Genomic DNA, 20,904 nt, shown 5'->3' with positions numbered 1-20,904 from the left:
ATACCGAATGCCTTATTGAAATCAGTGAAAATGTGAAGAGAAATATGCTAAGGTTTAACAAACAACCATGACTCATCAATAACTAATTTGAAAGTTAGATGAATGTAACTTTTCATCGAGGACTGAATTCCTCACTAATGCAGTCACTTCCTGTGGTAAAAAGTCATGGTGAAGAAGAAATGAAAATAAATATGATGTAATGCTAATATAGTCTCGTTTTCTGTCTCTTTTACTCTCCCATATTAGCCCAGTCTCCAGTGTTTCCTCAAGTGGCTTTGTGGGTAACGATTGGATTGGCGGTCTGTTTGCTCGGCCTTCTCATCGCCTTGGCTGCAGTCTGCCACCGGAAAATCAAAGAGAGCTGTGAAGAGATGAGAGCAGGTAAGGGTACTTACTTCTTTGCCAGACCAACGGGGCTGTGTTCCAAATCGCACCCTTAGAACGCTCGTGCAGATTTTACAAACGAAGGCATGAGTCAGCTGTCAGGAAGCTAAGGACATTGTCGAATGGAGTATAGAAACCTTAGCAGGTCACCTTAGCTACTGTAAATATAGATAGTCTATATTTTTCACAAAACACCATGTCTCTTGTTCGCAATTGGTTTCCATTTTTCTAACTGGCAGTGAACAGAGACATTCTAGCAGTCCCACCTAGAGAGTAGGCCAGTTTTATATGCACGAATAGTTGTGGAATTGTTTGGATTCGTGATCAGATTCGCAATCAAATCACCCTTTTATAAGCTGAATGCTTAGGGAGTTGTGCCACTCAAGAGTCCAAACAGTTCCAGAAAGGATTTGCTCTTAAGAAAACTCTAAGGAGGACAAAATGGTCAGGAGAAAAAACATACAGCACAAAAACAAACTCTTATAGAATGTATTAATAATTGTGCATTAGTAAGATTCTAGGGCTACATAGGAAATATCAAAAATTTACCAATGAAGAAAATATTACCAATAACATGCATATTGATACGGTAGCCAGTGTAACCTCCAAATTCTTCCCTACTACAGCAGAATCAAATTTGTAAATCTACGACTACTACATATCCGGGTCTCAGCTACATTTTGCCTATATAGTCAAATGATTTGGGTTACCTGAATTCTCCAATCGAATGTGCTTCTTCCCCAAACTGTTCCCACAAAGTTTGGAGTGGTTTGGGAAAGTTTGGGGTGGAATCCTGAGTGGCCTGCAATGAAGCATTGACCTTAACTGTATTGAACCTCTTTGAAAAGAACTGGAAAGCTAATTGCACCCCAGACCTCCTCACCTCACCTACATCAGTACCTGACTTTATTAACACCCTTGTGCAGAACAAATCTCCACTCCACTCCAAAATCTAGTGGCACTTTTTCCCCAGAATATTCCCAGGATATTATATAAGCAAATGAGGTATAAATGTGAAACGGGACTGTAAAAGCACATACACCTGGTCATAACTATTGTATGTGCTTTTGAGCATTGCATTCCACATTTAGTTCCAATATAATTCCTTCCACTCTTCTGGAAAGATGTTCCACTAGATTTTGGAGTGAAGATTGGTGCACTTCAGACAAAAGGGTGTTAGTAAAGTCAGGTACTAATTCAGGTAATGTGAGGAGGCCTGGGGTGCAGTCAGCATTCTAATTCATCCCAAATGTTGGGGGTAGGGTTGAGGTCAGAGCTCTAGAGCAGGAGGTCCTCCACTTCAACCCATGCAAACCATATCTTCATCGAGGTTGCTTTGTGCACAGCGGCATTGTCATGTTGGAACAGGTTTGGGTCTCCTATTTCAAGTGAAGGTAAAATCTCATGCTACTGCATACAAAGACAAAGTCAGATGTCCCAATACTTTTTTCATATAGTGTATGAATCTTATTGTCAGTTGTCCATAAACTTGTCCATATAGTGTAATCCTCATTATTAATAATAAGTAAATGAAATTATTTTGAGAGGAGGCTATTGCAGGAATCATGATCTAAACGACATAAGATGAAGCTAGTCAAACTATATGTATGCACGAAAAACAATCAAAATCCCAATCTGATCAGTCCTAAGCCCATATTGTTTTTGGCGTGTTTTTTATAATGATTTATATAACTCGATAACTTCGATAAACTAATCATAAATTAGTCATTTACACGACACCACCATGAACAGGCCTTCAGTGTGGAATAGAATAGCCTTTATTTGTCACACATACATTACAGCACAGTGAAATTCGTTCTTCGCATATGCTAGTTTTCTCGGAAGCTGGGGTCAGAGCACAGGGAAGCCCTGATATGGCACTCCTAGAGCACAAAGAATTAAGGGCCTTGCTCCAGGGCCAAAACATTGGCAGCTTGGCGATAGCAGGGCTTGAACCCCTGACCTTCCGATCAGTAACCCAGCACCTTAACCACTGAGCTACCACTCCCTAGAAGTTGAGAAGTTGAGTCTTCGAAAAACTCCAATCTACACTGGTGTTACCGAGAGTCTTTATTAAATCTAAATGCTTTAGTAAATGGTGAAATAAATAACTCTCTTGTTGAGAACACGGGCTGGGGAAGCCAGACGAGGCATCTGAAAAAGGCGCTAAAGCACTGAAAGTCCGGACGGTATTCATCCGGCGAGTTGTCCAGTCGCCCAGACACTTACAGTCGTATTGCTGGGGGAAATTCACTGCTAATTAGGATAGGCTAATTAGTGGCGGTGATAAGGCGAGAACAAAATGAGCAAGAAGTCAGCAGTGCAAAAAAACAAAAAGACGTCCAGAAGCATGAGATAACTAAACATGCTGGGTGGAAAAAGCATAGGCTAGATCACAAAATAAACGAAGAATGCAAAAATAAATGGAAAAAAATATTAGTTTGGGGGGATTTTTATATATTTTTTTTTTGCATTGTGGTGTATTTAATGAGTACTGCTTATAATGCAGGAGACCTTTTAAAAAAAGGTCAGCGAGTTATAACTCCAGACCTCTAGGGTTTAAAAAATAAATCTACAGACAGAGACAGAGAGAAAGAGGTCATTCTTTGTCTCTAAGATGCACAGTACAGAAAAAAACAAGAGGCCAGGTACACGAGGGCTCCTCTTAGGGGTTACCCTAAAATAAAACTAGACGTAACTAAAGGAAACAAGAAGGAACTAAATAAAACAAAGCCACTTTAAATCAAATTTAAAAAAAATCAAGTAGACCAGACTAAACAAGACAAAAAATAAAGACTAAACAAATACAAAGAAAATCTGAAACAAAGCTGGAACTTTTACTCCGACGACGTTTTCGTAACAAACACAATGTTTGACACACAACAGAGCACAGTGAAATGGGGCTGAGTGAACGAAGTCTAATCTCTTAATTTAACTCCTAAATGTATTTTGTTACTCCAGAACTAGTTTTCCTTTCTTACAACTTTGGTTTGATGTTCCTGGATCTAGATTATTCCACAAGTAAAAAATACAGGATTGAACAAGGAAGCTTGTTCCTGAATGCTCTGAACCTGAGCAATATTTATGGATGTAGACCCTCTGGAATCTCTCAGGCTTGGGCATTACTTGGTGGCAGGTATCTGGAATAAAAGCATGTGACTCAACTGTGATGTGATGTGAAGTCAGGGAAGTGGAAGTGGAAAAATTCAACTGATGCACTGACGGTGAGTGTGAAGGGAAGCAGAGGTCCTAATTGAGCCTGTCTACACATTTCCAGCAGCTGGGATTCGTGGGTAGATTGGAGTTAACTTTGCTTCGTGCGAAGCTACTGCCACTCAGATAAAGTCCGCAGTGGACTGGCTCATTTTTCTTGGCTGTCATAAGGCATGTGGGGATGTGGAGGATGCCCCTAACTGGAAAGAACAGCATCTGAGATTGGGCTGTTAGCTTACACAGATGTGGAGGTGACAGGTCTGCAGATGGGGAAATACCACTAATCACAACTCCATTGTCTTTAGGGTCTTTTATCTTTCATCTGTTCCAATATCCGCTCCATGCATATAGCCGTACATCATCACAGCTGCTCTCAGTTGAGTCATTTGGAGCTGAAAGGGGTGCTGAATTTGTCTACTGCAATAGATAGTGTTCATATTTGTGTTGTCTGTAGTGGGTATTGCTCAAAGGATTGACATCTCAAAGCTTCCATATGCTAACTGGAGAAATATTTGACACTTATATATATGTTTTTTTAATAATTAGGCAAACTACTTTATCTACAGATGCAGCAGAAACATTATGAAAGTCAGTCTATGAAGGCTTTTTCCCCCCAGATACTTGTCAATACTGCTTTAAAATGTTTAACCTACTTATTATTTAACTACACTATATAGACAAAAGTACTGGGAAGCCTAAAGCCTAAATAATCCAGCATAACATTATGACCACCTGCCCAATATTGTGTTGGTAGACTTTTGCTGCCAAAACAGTTCTGACTCCTCGAGCATTAACGTCTTCAGCAGTTTGAGCTACAGGAGCTCGTCTGTTGGATCGGACCACACAGACAAGCCTTCGCTCCCCACGTGCATCAATGAGCCTCGGCCGCCCACGACCCTGTCGCCGGTTCACGACTGTTCCTTCCTTAGGCAACTTTTTTATAGATACTGATCACTGCAGACCAGGAACATCCCACAAGAGCTGTAGCGGTAGCAGCAATCCTCGTTGACCTGGTCCCGCTCCCCTCCGTGGCGTAGTCTCTCTGGCGTCATTCCCCTCTTCTAGCACGGGGTTTCGGCACCACTGTAACAAACTGGTACCACACTGGAGGAAAGATAGACTGGCAATAGTACACCAAGCAGAGCTTTCTTTATTTTCTTTCGTTTTCACCCTTCCTTTCCAGTACTCACGCCAGGGCTCACCCACACATTCGTGGTTCGGGACGCCTTTTCTTCTCGACGTTCACCGGCAGTCCCTCCTGGGTCGGCACGTGCTCCTTCAGCGGCCGCCAGTCTCACTCGCAGATCGGCGTGCTTTCTCACTTAGAGCCCGCCCACGTTTCCTCGCGGACCAGCACGTCTTTTACTGGCGCCCGCCCGCTTAAGTCAAGTCAAGTTTATTTCTATAGCGATTTTCACAACAGACATTGTCTCAAAGCAGCTTTACAGAAATCAACAGTTAAGGTGAACGGTGTACATTTATCCCTGATGAGCAGTCGTGGCGACTGTGGCAAGGAAAAACTCCCTTAGATGTTATGAGGAACAAACCTTGAGAGAAACCAGACTCAAAAGGGGAACCCATCCTCATTTGGGTGACATCAAGAGTTTGATCATAAATCTTTCAACAATCACCTTTGGGTGACCCTTTCGCTCGTGGCTCTCTCTCTCAGAGGTCGGCGTCTCTTTCCTCTTTATTGGCGTCTCCAGACTGAAACAGAGTGCACTGATTAGTTTCATTAGCTGCAGGTGTTTCTTACCGCTAGTTCCGGCTGGCTCCCCCTTTCTACTCGTGCACCGCTGGTACAGTGATGTTCATGAGCTCTAGTTTTGTAGTCTAGAATATATAGCAGTATACTGTAGCAGTATATACAGTGAAGCTACCGTATATTTTGGTTTAGTCACCTCTATTAATTATATTCTACTTTTTTACAGAGGAAGAAGCCAAAGAACTTGAAGAAGCCAAAGAACTTGAAGAAGCCAAGACAGGTCTGTGAATCTTATTGTCTTACAGTTGTCAAAAAATACCTGATTAGCTCAAAACATGTATTTGTTTTTCTGTTAGTTTTTGACTTGACTGAATTTCGATAACAGCCAGAGGCACAACTTTAAATAGCATGCATGATGTAGAGGAGACAAAGTAAAAGCACTAGTATTTTAAGGCTCATTCAGAACACATGTTTTATTATCAGGCTATTCTGGGCTTGGGCTAGACACTTTGGGAGTCATGCTTCATCTATTTAATGATCCTTTTAAAGGTGAAAAAAGAGAGAGTAATGTTAAAAAAAAAAAAATTATTGAAGTATTTCAAAAATCGTACACATCTATGAACCAGATGCTTCAGTCACTTGTGTGTTGCCATTACCATCAAACGAAATCTCCTTTCACTGGAAATCAGTCGATCTTCCACACAGTTTGAGTCTTTTGTCTCCATTTTAACCACTTTTAACCACTAGAGAATAAAACTTCATCTCCTTTCATGCCTACATTTCCATGATTGTCAAATGACATAAGCCCCTGTTCTTGAGCGAAGGCCAGAGTAAGCCATGCCAGAATCTTGTCCGTGCTCCCCCTGTGGCAGTAATGTCATTAAAAGATATTAATTTGACTCCTTTATTCTGAATTATTCAGCCTGACTGCGAGTGGCACAGTTAATACTATGAGATTTTAATAAGCAGCAGGTGAAAAAGGGTCAGCGACAGGGAGAGGAAGAGCAAAAAGGGAAAAGAGGAAAATACGACGTAGAGACAGTGGTCTGTCTCCTTGGTAATGGAGGTCTCGTGAATATTTGAACTATGACAAGTTTGGCCGGCGAGGTCAAGAGCCTAGAACATTCTGCAGTCGGAGGCTGGGGATCTATTCGAAACATCGTCCATGTTTTTAAACATCTCATTGAGTTCCAGGATGAAGATTGTGATTAGAAGGGACAGGGCTTTTACTGTTTGTCAGACTTGAGCAATGGGATGGGCTTTACAGGCTTTGACAGGAGTTTGAGAAGTCTTTGACTGAAAATGCTCTATTGTTAACACAGGGCTCTGTAAACTTTTTTCTGTCAGGCCACATAATTTGTCCTTTTTTTAATGGTTGGCCGAGTCGGCCTTTAACAGAAAAATGACATAGGCTGGAGTAACTACCAGAATTATTGTGGATTTCATGATTTTAAATGTATTTATTATGCCTCTTAATGGTAGATTACCGTAATTTCCGGACTATTAAACAAACCCAAATATAAGCTAAACCCACTGAATTTGACAAAGATTTTTATTTTGAACATAAATACGCGGAACCTGTCTATAAGCTGCAGGTTCCTACATTTAAACTAATGAACTTTACACAGGCTTTAATGAAAAACAGTGTCTGTTACACGGCTTGTATCTAAACAGTAGCCTACTAAGAAAGTCATTGTTCACTGTCTTCCTCCTTCCTTTCACAACAATTTCTCTCGAGAGTTTTTCTCTTGGCATCGTCGTGCGTTTAAAAATCACCATCGGTGAAGCTTTTCTCCCGATGCAGTGCAGCTCAGAACACAGGTGAAGTGTGTTTTTTCATGCCCAGTTGTTTTCAGCGTGACGAATGATTCGCATTTCCTGTTGACAGTCCGAGTGAGCGGCAGGTCAAACGTCCGAGGAACATCATCCATATTTATGATGTGGTGCGGCCCGATTCAGTGGGAGCACATTTGATTTAATATAAAGAATTTCATTGGTTCACCTGAACCTGTTCAGCAATTTCATTGGTCTAATGTTATGGGGCTCAGTTTGTCATGAAGCTTGTGAAACCGGCAAAAACCCAGGAAAAATCCATATATTAGCCTCTTCGTTGTTTAAGCGTGGGAAAAAAGTAGCGGCTTATAGTCCGGAAAATACGGTAGTTTATTAATTTGTTCTGCACCATACAGACAAATGAACAATACTTTTAAGAGATATATTTAATATATACTGTATATCTAAAGAGTAGTTATGATAGTAATATCATAATGACATTTTTTCATATTTATTGCTGTTGAAATCAAACATTTACTTACTATCGCACATGTATGTGGTTGATGGGCGAATCTAACAAATATTTCGGCTATTTTAATAACTCTCGGTCGAGCGATTTTACTGATATCCATGTTGGATCGTACTTGCCGTTAAAGATAAGCCATTAAGTTTTTAAAAACGGTTACCGGATAAAAAATAAACAAACACTCCTTTAAAATAGTACTGAGCTTGATTATAAAAATACAAAAATAAACGAATCCTGGAAAGTGCGAAAGGAAATAAATAGGAATATATATTTATGAATAAATATAATTCTATAATGAATGCATTAATAATATGTATTTAATAATAAAGAGGAAATAATAAATATAATATCGCGCTCTTCGTGCAGCGTGCAGTCTCGCGTGTAAAAACAAACAGCACGTAGTGGCAGTGATTCACCTCTAGAGGCCGCTTTTGTAATATCGGCCCCGGAGCTGGAAAAACTAACTGTGGGAAATTTTGCTGATAGCCGATAGTTCCAACAATCAAATCGGTGCCTCGACCTCTATTAATAACTACGGGAAGTTTTAGTTTGAAAGCCAACCTTTGTTATCAAATACAGATATGAGATGAGTAAAACATATTTTTTCAAACAAGCATTGTTCAGAGGGACGTTCCAAATGGGGGAAATAAAAAAAAAAAATATTGTATGCCATTTCATTCATCCAGTTGAGCAGCTCGAAGGTTAAGGGCCCAGGGGCCAATAAATGGCAGCTTAGTGTTGCAAGGATTTGAACTCATGACCTTCTGATGCAAATCCAATGACTTAACCACTAATCTACTGCCTTCTTTCATCATAAACGCTTATCCATAAGCTGGTTTTACACTTATCACTACTGTACTTCTCAAGATGATTCTACTGAAACCTTCTTTAAAAATATATATATATATATATATATATTCCACAATAGACTGTGCACTACGGTTCTCTTGGATTAAAAATTAAAGATCCTCAAATGCTTTCAGTCTCAGATCTTCTGCCTATAGCCCCCCAGAGAGATTCATATGTTTTGTACACTTTTCTGGCTACAAGCTTCAGAAGCCTAAAGTCTGACCTCTTGTAGGCTTACATCATTTTTTTTTTATTGCATGAATTAATTTATAGGTAAACAATTTGAGTGGGTTTTGAACAATTTGAGACACAGGAATAATTACCATTTATCTATTTTTATCTATTATATCTATTATTTATTGATTATTTATCTAATGCAAACACTGTACTGCATGTACAACATAACAGCAGGCAAAGACACGACTTTGTGAGCCGCCATGTTGATCTGCCGCCACTCACCTGACTTCTCATTGAGACCTTTACAAGTAGGATTCCAATTTGAACGTTGCGAGTTTTAATCAAATACAGATTGAAATTGAACTTATTTACATTGCATAAATGTTTGTGCATGAGTCATGTCCAAACTGCTCAGCAGTCCGGCAAATTTAGGTTTGCTTGGCCTTTTGCGTCATTTAGTAAAAAATAAATAAAAAATAAAATCCAATATCATACACATCCCTATTCATTATCTCAAAAAATATCTAAGCCGTGCCCCAGGATAAGGATTCGGGCATTTGATATTTTATAAAACGCTCAGCATGGGTCCAAATCTAACCAGCAATTTCCCTCTACTGGATCACTGGCTGGACCCTGCTGGCTCAAAAAAGATGCCCACGTAAGTCTGATTAGGAGTCACTGTCCAAGTCTCTTTCTTCTACTACAAGAACTACGTCTCTTTTTCCTGTAGTCTTGCTCGGGGATGTATTACGAGCAGATGACTTTCATCATCATGGTATTAAAGTGCTAAGTGCTGCGGCTTATCACTCCTGCTATCACACGCTCACTGAAAAGCCCACGCTAATAGGGAATACAGTGGGTTGGGCCTGTGTGTGTGTGTGTGTGTGTGTGTGTGTGTGTGTGTGTGTGTGTGTGTGTGGTCAAACAGTGGTCCGAGTTCCAGTGAGATGGAGTCACATTCATATGGTCCAGATTAGAGAGAATACTCAAGATCCTGTAGTGCTGCCACCTAGTGGAGATCACATTATATAATAGTTAATTAACACCGGCTCTATTCATGTTAAACCTGTCTGAGTAAAAAAGGGGGCAAATTAGGTTTCCACTTGTATCTGACTCATGAGCATGAGCTGTCTTAGTATTATATTTCTGATATTTTTGCTTGACAGTGTAAAAGTTTAAATGAAGCATGAATAGTCATTATATTGCCAAGAATCAAACAAGAACAAAGACCAGCATTTTTTTTCTTTTACTAGAATTATATTTGTGCAAAAAGTACTGAATAGAGCTTTACAAAAAATGAACAAAGATGATCGAATTAGAAAGAAGAAAAGAACTCAATGAAGTGATAAGCTGTATGAGATTGCACAGACCTCAAATAGTAATTGCGAACTCCACCAACCAGGCGTAACTTTATGGCCAACGATCAGGCAATACATTATGACCACCTGCCTAATATTGTGTTAGTCCTCATTTTGCTGCCAAAAGAGTCGTGGACCATCTAGCATTCACAGCATTAACCTCTTCAGCCATTTGAAGCTACAGAAGCTGTCACCGCACAAGAGCTCTGACCCAGACGTCTAGACGTCACAATTTGTCAAATTAGTTTAAATCCTTACGCTCGCCCATTTTTCTTGCTTCTGACACGTCGTTTTTGTGGACAAAATGTTCACTTGCTGCCTAATAGTATCCCACCCACTAACAGGTGCCATGATGAAGAGATAATCAGTGTTATTCACTTCACCTGATATAATGGTATAATCTTGTAAAATTATGCCTGATCGGCATATACAGGGAATAACTTACACTTACAAAACTCCACAGTTGCAATTTTTGGAAGCCATTACTCTGAATCTCACTAGCCAATCAGATTAAAGCACTGTTCAACCCCAGCCAAAATGAGAGGTTCATGACAGAATGGTGAATTTTAACCTGTGGAGCAAAATATGAAAGTTTGAACTCGAGCAGTACGTCCATAAGCATGATTATTGAAAAGGAAACATAGAAAACTTGTGACAAAAAAAATGTGTGTCAAGGAATATACTGGTTTCACTTTTCGGAGGTTTTTCTTCTCTTCCGCGGGACATTTTAGTTCAAAAAAAAATTACATTCGAAAGTTTAGGCCCAAAAGTAATTTCACAGCTTTTTATATATTTTTCTTTTTCTTCCTTGTATTATTATTATAAATAATATTATCCAAAATTGTTTTTTGCTTCTTGTATAAAAATCATACACAACCATTTTTTTCTTTTGCTCAAACCCATAAATCCATCACATCTCCAACACCCGAACGCTTTAAAAGAAAACAATAGAGAAGAAAAAGTAAAAAATCAAACAATCTCAGCAGGTGAGTGTCGCTAGATATCTGACTCATAGGTCAAAGCGTTGAGGACTGCGAACCCACACACACTCCACATGTTTCTGACCTTTCCGATGCTCCAATAATAGTCTGAATAACTGAATGAAAAGAGCTGCTGCTGCGTGCAAGCTGGTTTCCTTCTTTCTGTCGTTTTTTTTTCTTTTTTTTTTCTTCTTCTTTGCAAACAATCAAATCTGAGAAGAATCTGAAAGGAGATTAAAAGAGGCATCGGAAATAAGGTTAATTGCATGATTTCAATGCAGAAAATAATTAAAAATATAAATGTAAAATAATTTTTGTGTCAAGAATAATAAAAGTAAATATGACTGAGAAAATATTGGGAAATTAAATGAATAAATATTTACAGAAAAGCTAATTGTCATGTAAATACTGTAACTATCTGGGGAATACTCTGAAGATATGGATAAATGTTTTTACGTTGCTGGATGGTAAAACAAGGATAATATGCTGCATATCTTTTTTTTACGTCTCTCTCAGGGGACATCTAGCGTGTCAGTGCGTCATGTTTTTTGGTTGCATGACAAAAAAAAGAAAAATCTTACGTATTATAGAAGAATAAAAAAAAAAGAGAAACGTTAGGATCTTTACACAGAAGGTGTTTCCATTACACAACACCTGATACAAAAGAATAATGCACAAGTAATAACACAGGACAGATATCCAGGATGTGATATAAAAATGATGCACATCTTCTAACAAGAAATTCACATTAAATTTAATTAGTATTACTTTATTTAAAAAAAGAAAATCATCCAGTCCCTGTGTATTAATGATCATGTTACAGCTTCATCTAACTTGCACTTTATATTATTATTAGTTTATTATTATTATTATGATTATTATTATTATTATAAACTGTCCCTATAATAATAATAATATTAATATTAAGAAATAAATGTAAAACCTGCTGTTCATGTTACAGCTTCATCTACCTTGCACTTTATAATTATAATTTTTATTATTGTTATTATTATTATTATTATTATTATTATTATTATTGTAATAAACCATCATAATAATATTTCTATTATTATTATTAATAATAATAGAAATGAATATAAAACCTGCTGTCCGTGTTACAGCTTCGTCTAACTTGCACTTTATTATTATTATTTTTATTATTTTTATCATTTTATTATTAGTATTATTAACTGTCCTTATGATATTATTAATAATAATAACAATTAATGTAAAACTTGCTGTTCATGTTATAGCTTCATCTAACTTGCACATTATTATTATTATTATTATTATTATTATTATTATTTTTATTAATATTATTATTATTATTATTATTATTATTATTATTATTATTATTATTATTATATGGACAGTTTATTTGCACAGTAACCCATTAACCTTTGTTTACCGGTGAGCACTGAGATATGGACATGGATTACATGAGTTAGAGTGGAAGATCTTGAGTCTCCTGCTGTAGAGCCCTGACTCGTCACCTTGGACAGTACCTACGGTTACCAATTGTGGCTGAATGAGCGCAAATCTCAACAACTACACTCCAGAATCTAGTAAAAGATCTTCTCAGAAGAGTGGAGGTTATTATGACAGCAAATGTGGACTAAAGGTGGAATATGATGCATATAAAGCACATCCTAATCTTATGGTCAGGTGTCCACAAACCTTCGAGCACACCGTGTATCTTTACATATATTTTCTTTGACTATTAATGTTATTACATAAGAGTTTAATAAAGTTGTTTTAAACACATCAGTTTGAACGTTTCCACTCCGAACCCATCTCTTCATCAGTCTCGCCCTATTTTAACTTTCCTCTGGAACATTCTGTCTTTCTCTCCTCCATTCTTTGCCTTTATCTATTTTTCTCAAACACACACACACACACTTGGGAGCAGTGTGTCATCCCTGTTCCCTTCCCTCGTCCATATTGTTCGAGAATTTTTTACGCTACTCGCGTCGTCGTGCCATCAATGCTATTGTAACTCCCGGCTAAAAGCCTCTCAGGAGCTCCGACACACCTCCTGCTCCTCTCTCTCTCTCTCTCTCTCTCTCTCTCTCTCTCTCTCTCTCACACACACACACACACACACACACACACACACACACACACACACACACACACACACACTCTCTCTCTCTCTCTCTCTCTCTCTCTCTCTCTCTCTCTGAGTCTATGGTAATTAAAATAATGTTAACCTCTCCCTTTGTGAACGTAGTGAAGCTGGTGGAAAACAGCAGAGGGATGAAATCAATAAACAAATACGACATCCGCCACATAAATAAGTGTACGAAAGGTAGAAATGCTCTGCGTTGTGCCTGGGAACATTTACCCAGGAACACTTTTTATAAACACTATAAGCACAAAAGTTTGTGGACACGCAACCATTTGAATAGTGTTTTTTAAACATTCTATTCCAAATTTAGTCTCCATTTGCTGTTATAATAACCTTTACCCTTGTGGGAAGATGTACCACCAGATTTTGGAGTGTGGATGTGGAGATTTGTGCTCATTCAGCCACAAGGGTGTTAGTCAACTCAGGTACTGATGTAGGTGCGATGAGAAGGTCTGGGGCACACATTCATCCCAAACGTTTTCAATAAGGTTGAGGTCTTTCTTCCTTTCATTTGGTTTGTGCACAAAACTTGTCACAGGTGTGAGTCTCCTGGTTCAATTGAAGAGGAAATTTAAAGCTTCTGCATCCAAATCCAAATTGTGTGCCTCCAACTTTGTGGTAACAGTTTGGGGAAGAACCACATACAGTATGGCTGGAAAAGGCAGAACCATATAGTCAATATAGTGGATATTTCAATATAGAATTAATCTGTGTCCAAGTGGCTAAGACGCAAAATAATACGCATCAATCTACGCAACAATCAGCAATCAAATGTGACTTGATAGCATATTATGATAGTATTAGATTAACATTATAGTTTTTGCATTACATCCCTGTAATGTTTCATCTTCTGAAAAAATGTGGTGTGCTTTATATTGTTTAGCATTAAAACAAAACACACAGCAAATAAAAGCTGAATAAATGAGTCAGTTCTGTTCTGGAAGCATGTTCGTAAGTCCATTCTGATCCAACAATGTACATTTTATACACCAATGATGCAAATATACAATGTAATGCATAAAAATAAAAAAATAAAAATACTGTAAATGTCTTTTTTTTAAGAATTGCGATGACGGTTGAGCGGTTTGTCATAAGAATAAGCGACAACTAGCATCTTTTCACCTCAGTGCAATCGCTCAATTATTTTAATTTACGTTCGTTTCCATGATTATTGCTTTGCGCTTCGTAACGCTCCCCTCCACATCACCACTGGGCATCCTGGGTTTGTGAGCACTGTACTACTGTACAACTGTTTGCAGCAGGGGGCGTACGCATGCGACAACATCCGGCAGACACGTGAGCTACTTCCATGATTGGTTCGCATCTATGAAAGTTCACAACGTGAAGGTTTGCAATGTTTGCAACTGAAATGTTTGTAAAAAAAAAAAAAAAAGTGTAATTGTGTAAAAAATAAATGTTCAAGTGATTAGTTGTGTTTATGGTGAAAAACAGTATGTTTTAGTATGTACACCCTCACCGGATTGCCAATTCCTCTCCACCAGCTTGTTTTCTTCTATCATGCAGGCTTCCAAACATGGATTCTTCCTTATAACCTCCCAATGATGAACTGGAGTACTTCCTCAGGGAAAATGTCAGTCATTCAAGTCAGGGGAAATGAATAGAAATGTTAACAAACTCCTCAGTTTTGAGAACTTGTGGAAAATCTGCAAATATTATGAGACATGTTCCGACTTTTTTCTCAGCTGCTGTGGAGAATTTCTCGAATCCTTAATATTTGCAAACCAGTCGGTGCATTTCTCAAAACAGTTTGTACAAACAGCACAAAACATTGGATTTCTTGCAAAAGCCTGTACTTTTCTCAAAATCCTCAGTTCATCTCACAAAAGTAAGTATTCGTGTTGATGAACATCTCATTCCCATCAGAACGAAAAGTCCCTTTGTCATCGTTCACTAACAAAATCATCAAAATGTTTAGTCGTGTTATCAGTATGACGCTGCACAGTTTCAGGATTTCTTGATATAAACTACAGTTTGGATCACAGTGACTGAAAATGGTAAAAATTTGACTTCCTATTGTTTGGCATCTCAGTCTCAGCAGCACAAATTAATTTATTTGATTGGATATTTCATTTATTTTGATTGCAAGAGACCAAACCGGATTCACACTTTTACTGTACTGTACTAGTGTTCGTTTGTTTGTTAGTTGTTCATCCATTTTTGGAATTTATAATTCTGTGATTTGCTCTGTTGCCAATTGAAGGTTCACGAGATTCACCTTTGACCTGTTTTAGAGAATGTGTTGATTATTGGTTGATCTGATGCCGTTCACTCGCCTTCATTAGTGACATTCAAGATTCATCAATTCAACATTCACCAAAAATGTTTAATCAAAATTTTAGATGATGACAACTGGTTTAACCATTTTGCATTCAATGACTTGAGACTATTCAGGTGAAACCAGTATAATTTGATCAACATGACAAACAGCTGATAATGTAAAAACAGCAGACACTTGTACACAATCTTCAGTGTTTTGTATTGTTTTTAAGATTTATAATCACACTTTTATTATCCCCTTTTGAGTCTGGTTCCTCTCAAGGTTTCTTCCTCATATCGTCTAAGGGAGTTTTTCCTTGCCACAGTCACCCAGGCTGCTCATCAGGGATAAACACACATCATTTACTTTAATTCTTATGTTCTGTAAAGCTGCTTTGAGACAATGTCCATTGTGGAACGTGCTATAGAAATAAACTTGAACAATCAATTAAATGAATGTACAAAAGCATTCGCAATTTGATCAAAGCAACAAGAAATGCTGTTATGATAAGCACAAATTACTAAATGATGTGGAGGTTGAACAAGTAGTTTGGGAATTTCATTTCTGATCTGAGAAATGCTCCAATGCAGCTGAGAAAAACTGTTGTTCAGTGCGACTTCTGAGTGCATAATTTGTGACCAAACCACTAAGGTCGTTGCTTAGTGGTTAAGGCATTAGACTTTGGCTCCTGGGCCCCTGAGTAAGGCTCTTAACCCCAGAGCTGCTCAGCTGTATCAATGTGAGTTGCTCTGGATAAAAGCTTCTGCCAAAATGCTTTGATTGTAAATGTATTTCTAATAGGGTTGCAATAAGGTGGAACATTTCCGGAAACTTTCTATGGGAAGTTAATTTGAGGAATTTTCGAAGTTGGAAACTTACCATACATTTATCGGAAATTAATTATAAATGTATATAAACTGTATCATATACGAACATAAATATATTTTTTTTAAAAGTTCATAAGCTAACGCATGCAAACTAATACAGATTTTAAAAATGACATTTTTGACTTTGTTTTCATTGTTAGTATAATTTTTTTATTATAATTTTTTAGACATTATTTTGTGTTCAGGATTCAAGAAATGATGTGTGTTATGTTCTAGAGGAATGCAGTGTGTATGTAGGGGGCGTGGCTTCAGTGGCCCTGCAGTAATTGTGCTGTGTGCATGTGATTGATGAATGTGCAGGTAGAAATTCCACTAAAATTGCATTAAACCTGGTTGTTTGAACCATAATTATCCTGCAAGCTTTTTTTCCAACCAGATTTACCAACCAGAGCTTTCTCTGTTATAGGCAAACCTGCAATTTTGTAAAATCCCATAAAATTCCATATATTTCTATTACTGTAAATCCCATGAAAAGTTTTCAGTCTTAAAAAAGATCTGGAATTTTGCAACCCGTACTGCTAATCATAGGACATTTGTTAATGTGTGTGTGTGTTTGTGTGTGTCCTGATGGCTAATGCAGAAGTTTTTAATTTGCTTTCTTTTTTCCAGCTGCAACACCTTTAAAGAGCTAAAGGCAAAGAGCACCGGTAAGCCTTTTTTTGCACTTTATTTCTCTTAACAATTCAACTCTATTCATTAATATTTTTTTTTAATTAATGGGGGAATTCACTAGGATGTTTTTGATGCATTTGCATTCGATTTTCTCTTCACATAAACCAAAACCTTTGTCCAGCATGAAAATCAAACAGAACAGACTATTTGCATAAGATGGAGTAGAAGATCTTGAGGGGCCTGCTATAGAGCTCTGACCTCAACCATATTGAACACCTTTGGGATGAATTGGAACGCTGACTGCACCCCAAAAGCCTCCTCACCCTACTGTTCATCAGCACCTATTTTTGATGACGCCATTGTGGCTGAATGAGCAGAAAGTAGTAGAATCTAGTAGAACATCTTACCAGAAGAGTGGAGGTTATTCTGAAAGAAAACGGGAACTAAATGTGGAACGGCATGTTCAAGAAGCACAAACGATTCTTATGGTTAGGTGACCACAAACTTTTGTCCTATAGAGTATATATAAAAATGATTTTCAGGAAAATGTTCCCAGGCACATTTATATTTATATTTTCTACATTTTGTACACTTGTTTATATAGCTGACTACATTTGGAGGCATGTGCAGGTAATTGTATAGGAAGTCTTTGCATGCACAAAGTCCATCTCCATGAAGATATGTTTCACATGGGGTTGGACTCGAAGATCTTGAGTGGCCTGCTATAGAGCTCTGACCTCAACCTCAATGAACACCTGTTTGGGAGGTAATTGTAACGGCACGTAGGGACTAAATGTAGAATTGGACACTTAAAAAGCACATATGAATCTTATTAGATCAGATTAGATTCGATTTAACTGTATTGTCATTGTGCAAGGTACATGTACAGAGCCAATGAAATTTTTGTTAGTTTGCAACTAACCAGAAGTGCCTAAGTGGCTTATTTACAATAAGTAACAATAAGATAAATAGGGTATGAGGTCCATATATACAGGGATGATGTGATAATGTACAGAAGGTGCAGTGGGTAATAATATAGTATATATAGTATACTATATACTATATATACTATATTTACTATATATAGTAATAATACTATAATATAATAATATAGTATAGTAATAATATATTATATAGAGTATATATATAGTTAGTTGTCTACAAACTTTTGTCCATATAGTGTTGGATGTTTAAGGTTTTCAGTGAGAACATATTAATGTCTCTATATTCTATATATTCTATATTATGTAAAATGAATGCTGTAGTCTAATTGACACACTCTATTGTAGTTTTAAGATTTCTTTGGAAGTTTTGTTTTCCTTCATACCGCAGGGGAACGGGGGTCGATTTTAAAATCCCGCCGTCCTCTTAATTTCATGAAGGACGCGTCTGCGATCGAGAAGTCTTGATGTTTTAATTCCGGACAGACGCAGACAGGTCAATGGTTGCCATGACAAATTCGTTTCGACGTGCTGTCATTAGAGAGCGCCGCTGAAGCGCTCGCAGACCTGAGCATAGTTACCGTTAATCACTGAAGCTTTGCATCATTATAGACTCTCGCACAGGTGTTAATATAATAAGCAGGAGTGTGTGTGTGTGTGCATCTGTGTTTGTGTGTGACATCAGAGAGGGCGACTGCTGGTTGCTAAGTCTGTGGAATAACCCACCACGTTTCTGTTTCCTTGACACGTAGGAGGCTGATTGAGTGCACCGACATCAACAAGACAAACTATTTTTAAACCTTGTCTCTCGTGTCTCAATTACAAAAAATAAAAGAAGGAAAAACACACCAAATGAACAAATCTGTCTTTTTTTTTTTTTTTTAGATTGTTGCTCTTTTTGTCTGTTCCAGAGTTTATGCCAGTGCGATGTCCAGGGAAATTAGATCATTTTTTTCAGACAAAGCACAAGCATTGTTCAGAAAACAGGAAATGAATTAGATTATTGTCTTGCGTAGATCATCATTAAGATGCTCAACCATCCTGACTTCAAGAATCCTTTTAAGGACTCACTGCATCAAGTGCTTTAAAATGTCTTGTAAATGCATTTTGCTAAACCTCTCTACGTCCACAATTAACCTCCGTATCTACATTTAACTGAAAGGATTTTAGTTATTTAACAAAATCCTTGACTAGGATTTCTACTTGGACATAAAGATTGAACTTTCTGAATCCCGAACATTAACAGGACGATTATTCTGTAGCTGGAGGGCTTAAACAAAACATGCTCTGCCTCCTGCTGTAGTTTTCTTATTATTCTAGATTTTGATAAAGAACCTTCACCTTTTAAATGAAACAAACATTGTGGGTTAAAAATAGACTGAAAGTTGACTTTATGTACTTTGGGGCAAGACTAATTAGTGTTTGGGTGGTGTTTTAGCATGAATATTTTCCCAATAGACAAAGTAACATTTATTCTGATGGTGCAAAGCCTATTCAAAGAGTATAATGTGAGATATATAATATAATATATAAAGGTAATCGATAATATAATAGATAGATAAAACAGTAGATAATCGGGATAATATGATCAAACCATTGGTTTATAATAAGGACTCTGCATCCACAATGAATTGGAGCTTGTTTATTGACATACTGGAATATTTAAGCATTGCTATTGGTTACAGAAGCAATAGGTCACGATGGGTTACAAATGCAAAACCACATGTGGCTGGAAAAGTACTTTTGTTCAATTCTTTTGTATTTATAGTGTAGTAGGTGTTTTTATTAAGCATGCATGTCTGCTGTTTTTTCCCAGATATATTTTCAGATTTTCCTATTGTTCAGATATTGACATGGAATATTGGCAAGAAATTATCTGATTTCAGATTTTGTGTGATGGATCAAAAATAACTACAATAACTTACGATTTTGTTAGTTTAAGGTGTTTGATACATTTTTGAATTTTTTATAATGTTTTTGTTTATTGGCATCAAATACACCAAATTTATAGTCAAATTCCAGGTTCAAGAAGATACGAAAGTTTAGCAGGAACTAACTAGATTATCTATAGCATATATATATATATATATATATATATATATATATGTGTGTGTGTGTGTGTGTGTATGTGGCTTTTGTAAATGCTAACAAGAAGCTTTATTTTTTAATTTTTGTGTGTGTTTAATATTTAAAAATAAAAAAGTAAAATTAATTTTAAAAAGTAAAATTTGGCTTTGAAATCATTGTTAGTGCTTTATTTAAGTGAATGTGGGTATATTTAAGTTACCTTCGATTTTTTGACAAATGAATGCTGCCTAGATCTCCAAATCTTTTGATCTGAAATAAAAAAAACAATGCTGGGGGTTAAAAATTATATCACATTTATCAAAACCCAAAACACCGAAAGTTCAATGTAAAAACATGCAAATACTCTGAAACGCTGAAATTTATTTAAACATTTCAAATATTTCAGCTTTTCACCAAAGCGGTTGGTCACAATATAATTTGTAAGTAAATTGTATGTAAATTATTGTATGGTTAATGTTATATATTCGGAAAAAAAAGCAAAATAGGAGCATGTATTTCATAGACCTACCTATAGGTAGGTAGGTAGGTAGATAAGATAAGATAAGATACAGCAGATCTTGTGTGTAATGGCTAACAGAGATATTGGATATACACTAATGCTCTCATTTCCTCTTGTTCACATTTGCTGCAGCACACAAACACCAGCGGGAGAAATAGATAATGATAAAGCTCACAAAAATCATCCACTCCTGCAAACAAGCCTCACCTCTAGCTGTAGAGGAACAGATGTTTGTGCTTGAGAGGCACTAGTTAGGAAGAAAAAGTGTGGGTAAAGGGGGCAGAGAGCGAAAGCGAGGGAGAGAGAAAAAGAGAGATGGGAATGCTGTAGAGGAGGTTTAAAAAAGCGATAATTGCAGACCTAGACAGTTCATTTCACCCATGCGAGTAACAACGGCAAGGCAGTTCCTGAGTGTTATAGTAGAGGGGCTTGTTTGCTTCCTCAGGCCTGGTTTCCAGGCCAAACTAATCTGTAGACGAAGTCATGCTGTTCGTCCTCCAGTTGTA

The 20,904-nt window shown here is 37.3% G+C and overlaps 1 protein-coding gene across 3 annotated transcripts in view; it reads left to right on the top strand.

The window, feature by feature from the left end:
- Positions 1-20,904, top strand: part of cd276 (CD276 molecule) — a 102,153-nt gene that overhangs the window by 61,348 nt on the left and 19,901 nt on the right. Inside the window, exons 5-8 of one of the 3 annotated variants that reach the window (XM_046864766.1) lie at positions 247-381; positions 5,529-5,582; positions 16,868-16,905; positions 18,564-18,659. In XM_046864766.1, coding sequence (XP_046720722.1) covers positions 247-381; positions 5,529-5,582; positions 16,868-16,890 — 212 coding nt within the window. In that variant the 3' untranslated portion in view covers positions 16,891-16,905; positions 18,564-18,659. Of the gene's footprint in view, positions 1-246; positions 382-5,528; positions 5,583-16,867; positions 16,906-17,051; positions 17,792-18,563; positions 18,660-20,904 lie in introns of those variants that run through there. The other 2 variants (XM_046864767.1, XM_046864764.1) reach the window with 2 other exon arrangements.

This window comes from Silurus meridionalis, chromosome 13 (assembly GCF_014805685.1).
Source record: "Silurus meridionalis isolate SWU-2019-XX chromosome 13, ASM1480568v1, whole genome shotgun sequence".
NCBI classification, from domain to species: Eukaryota; Metazoa; Chordata; class Actinopteri; order Siluriformes; family Siluridae; genus Silurus; species Silurus meridionalis.
This window is presented reverse-complemented; position numbering and strand designations above follow the sequence as displayed.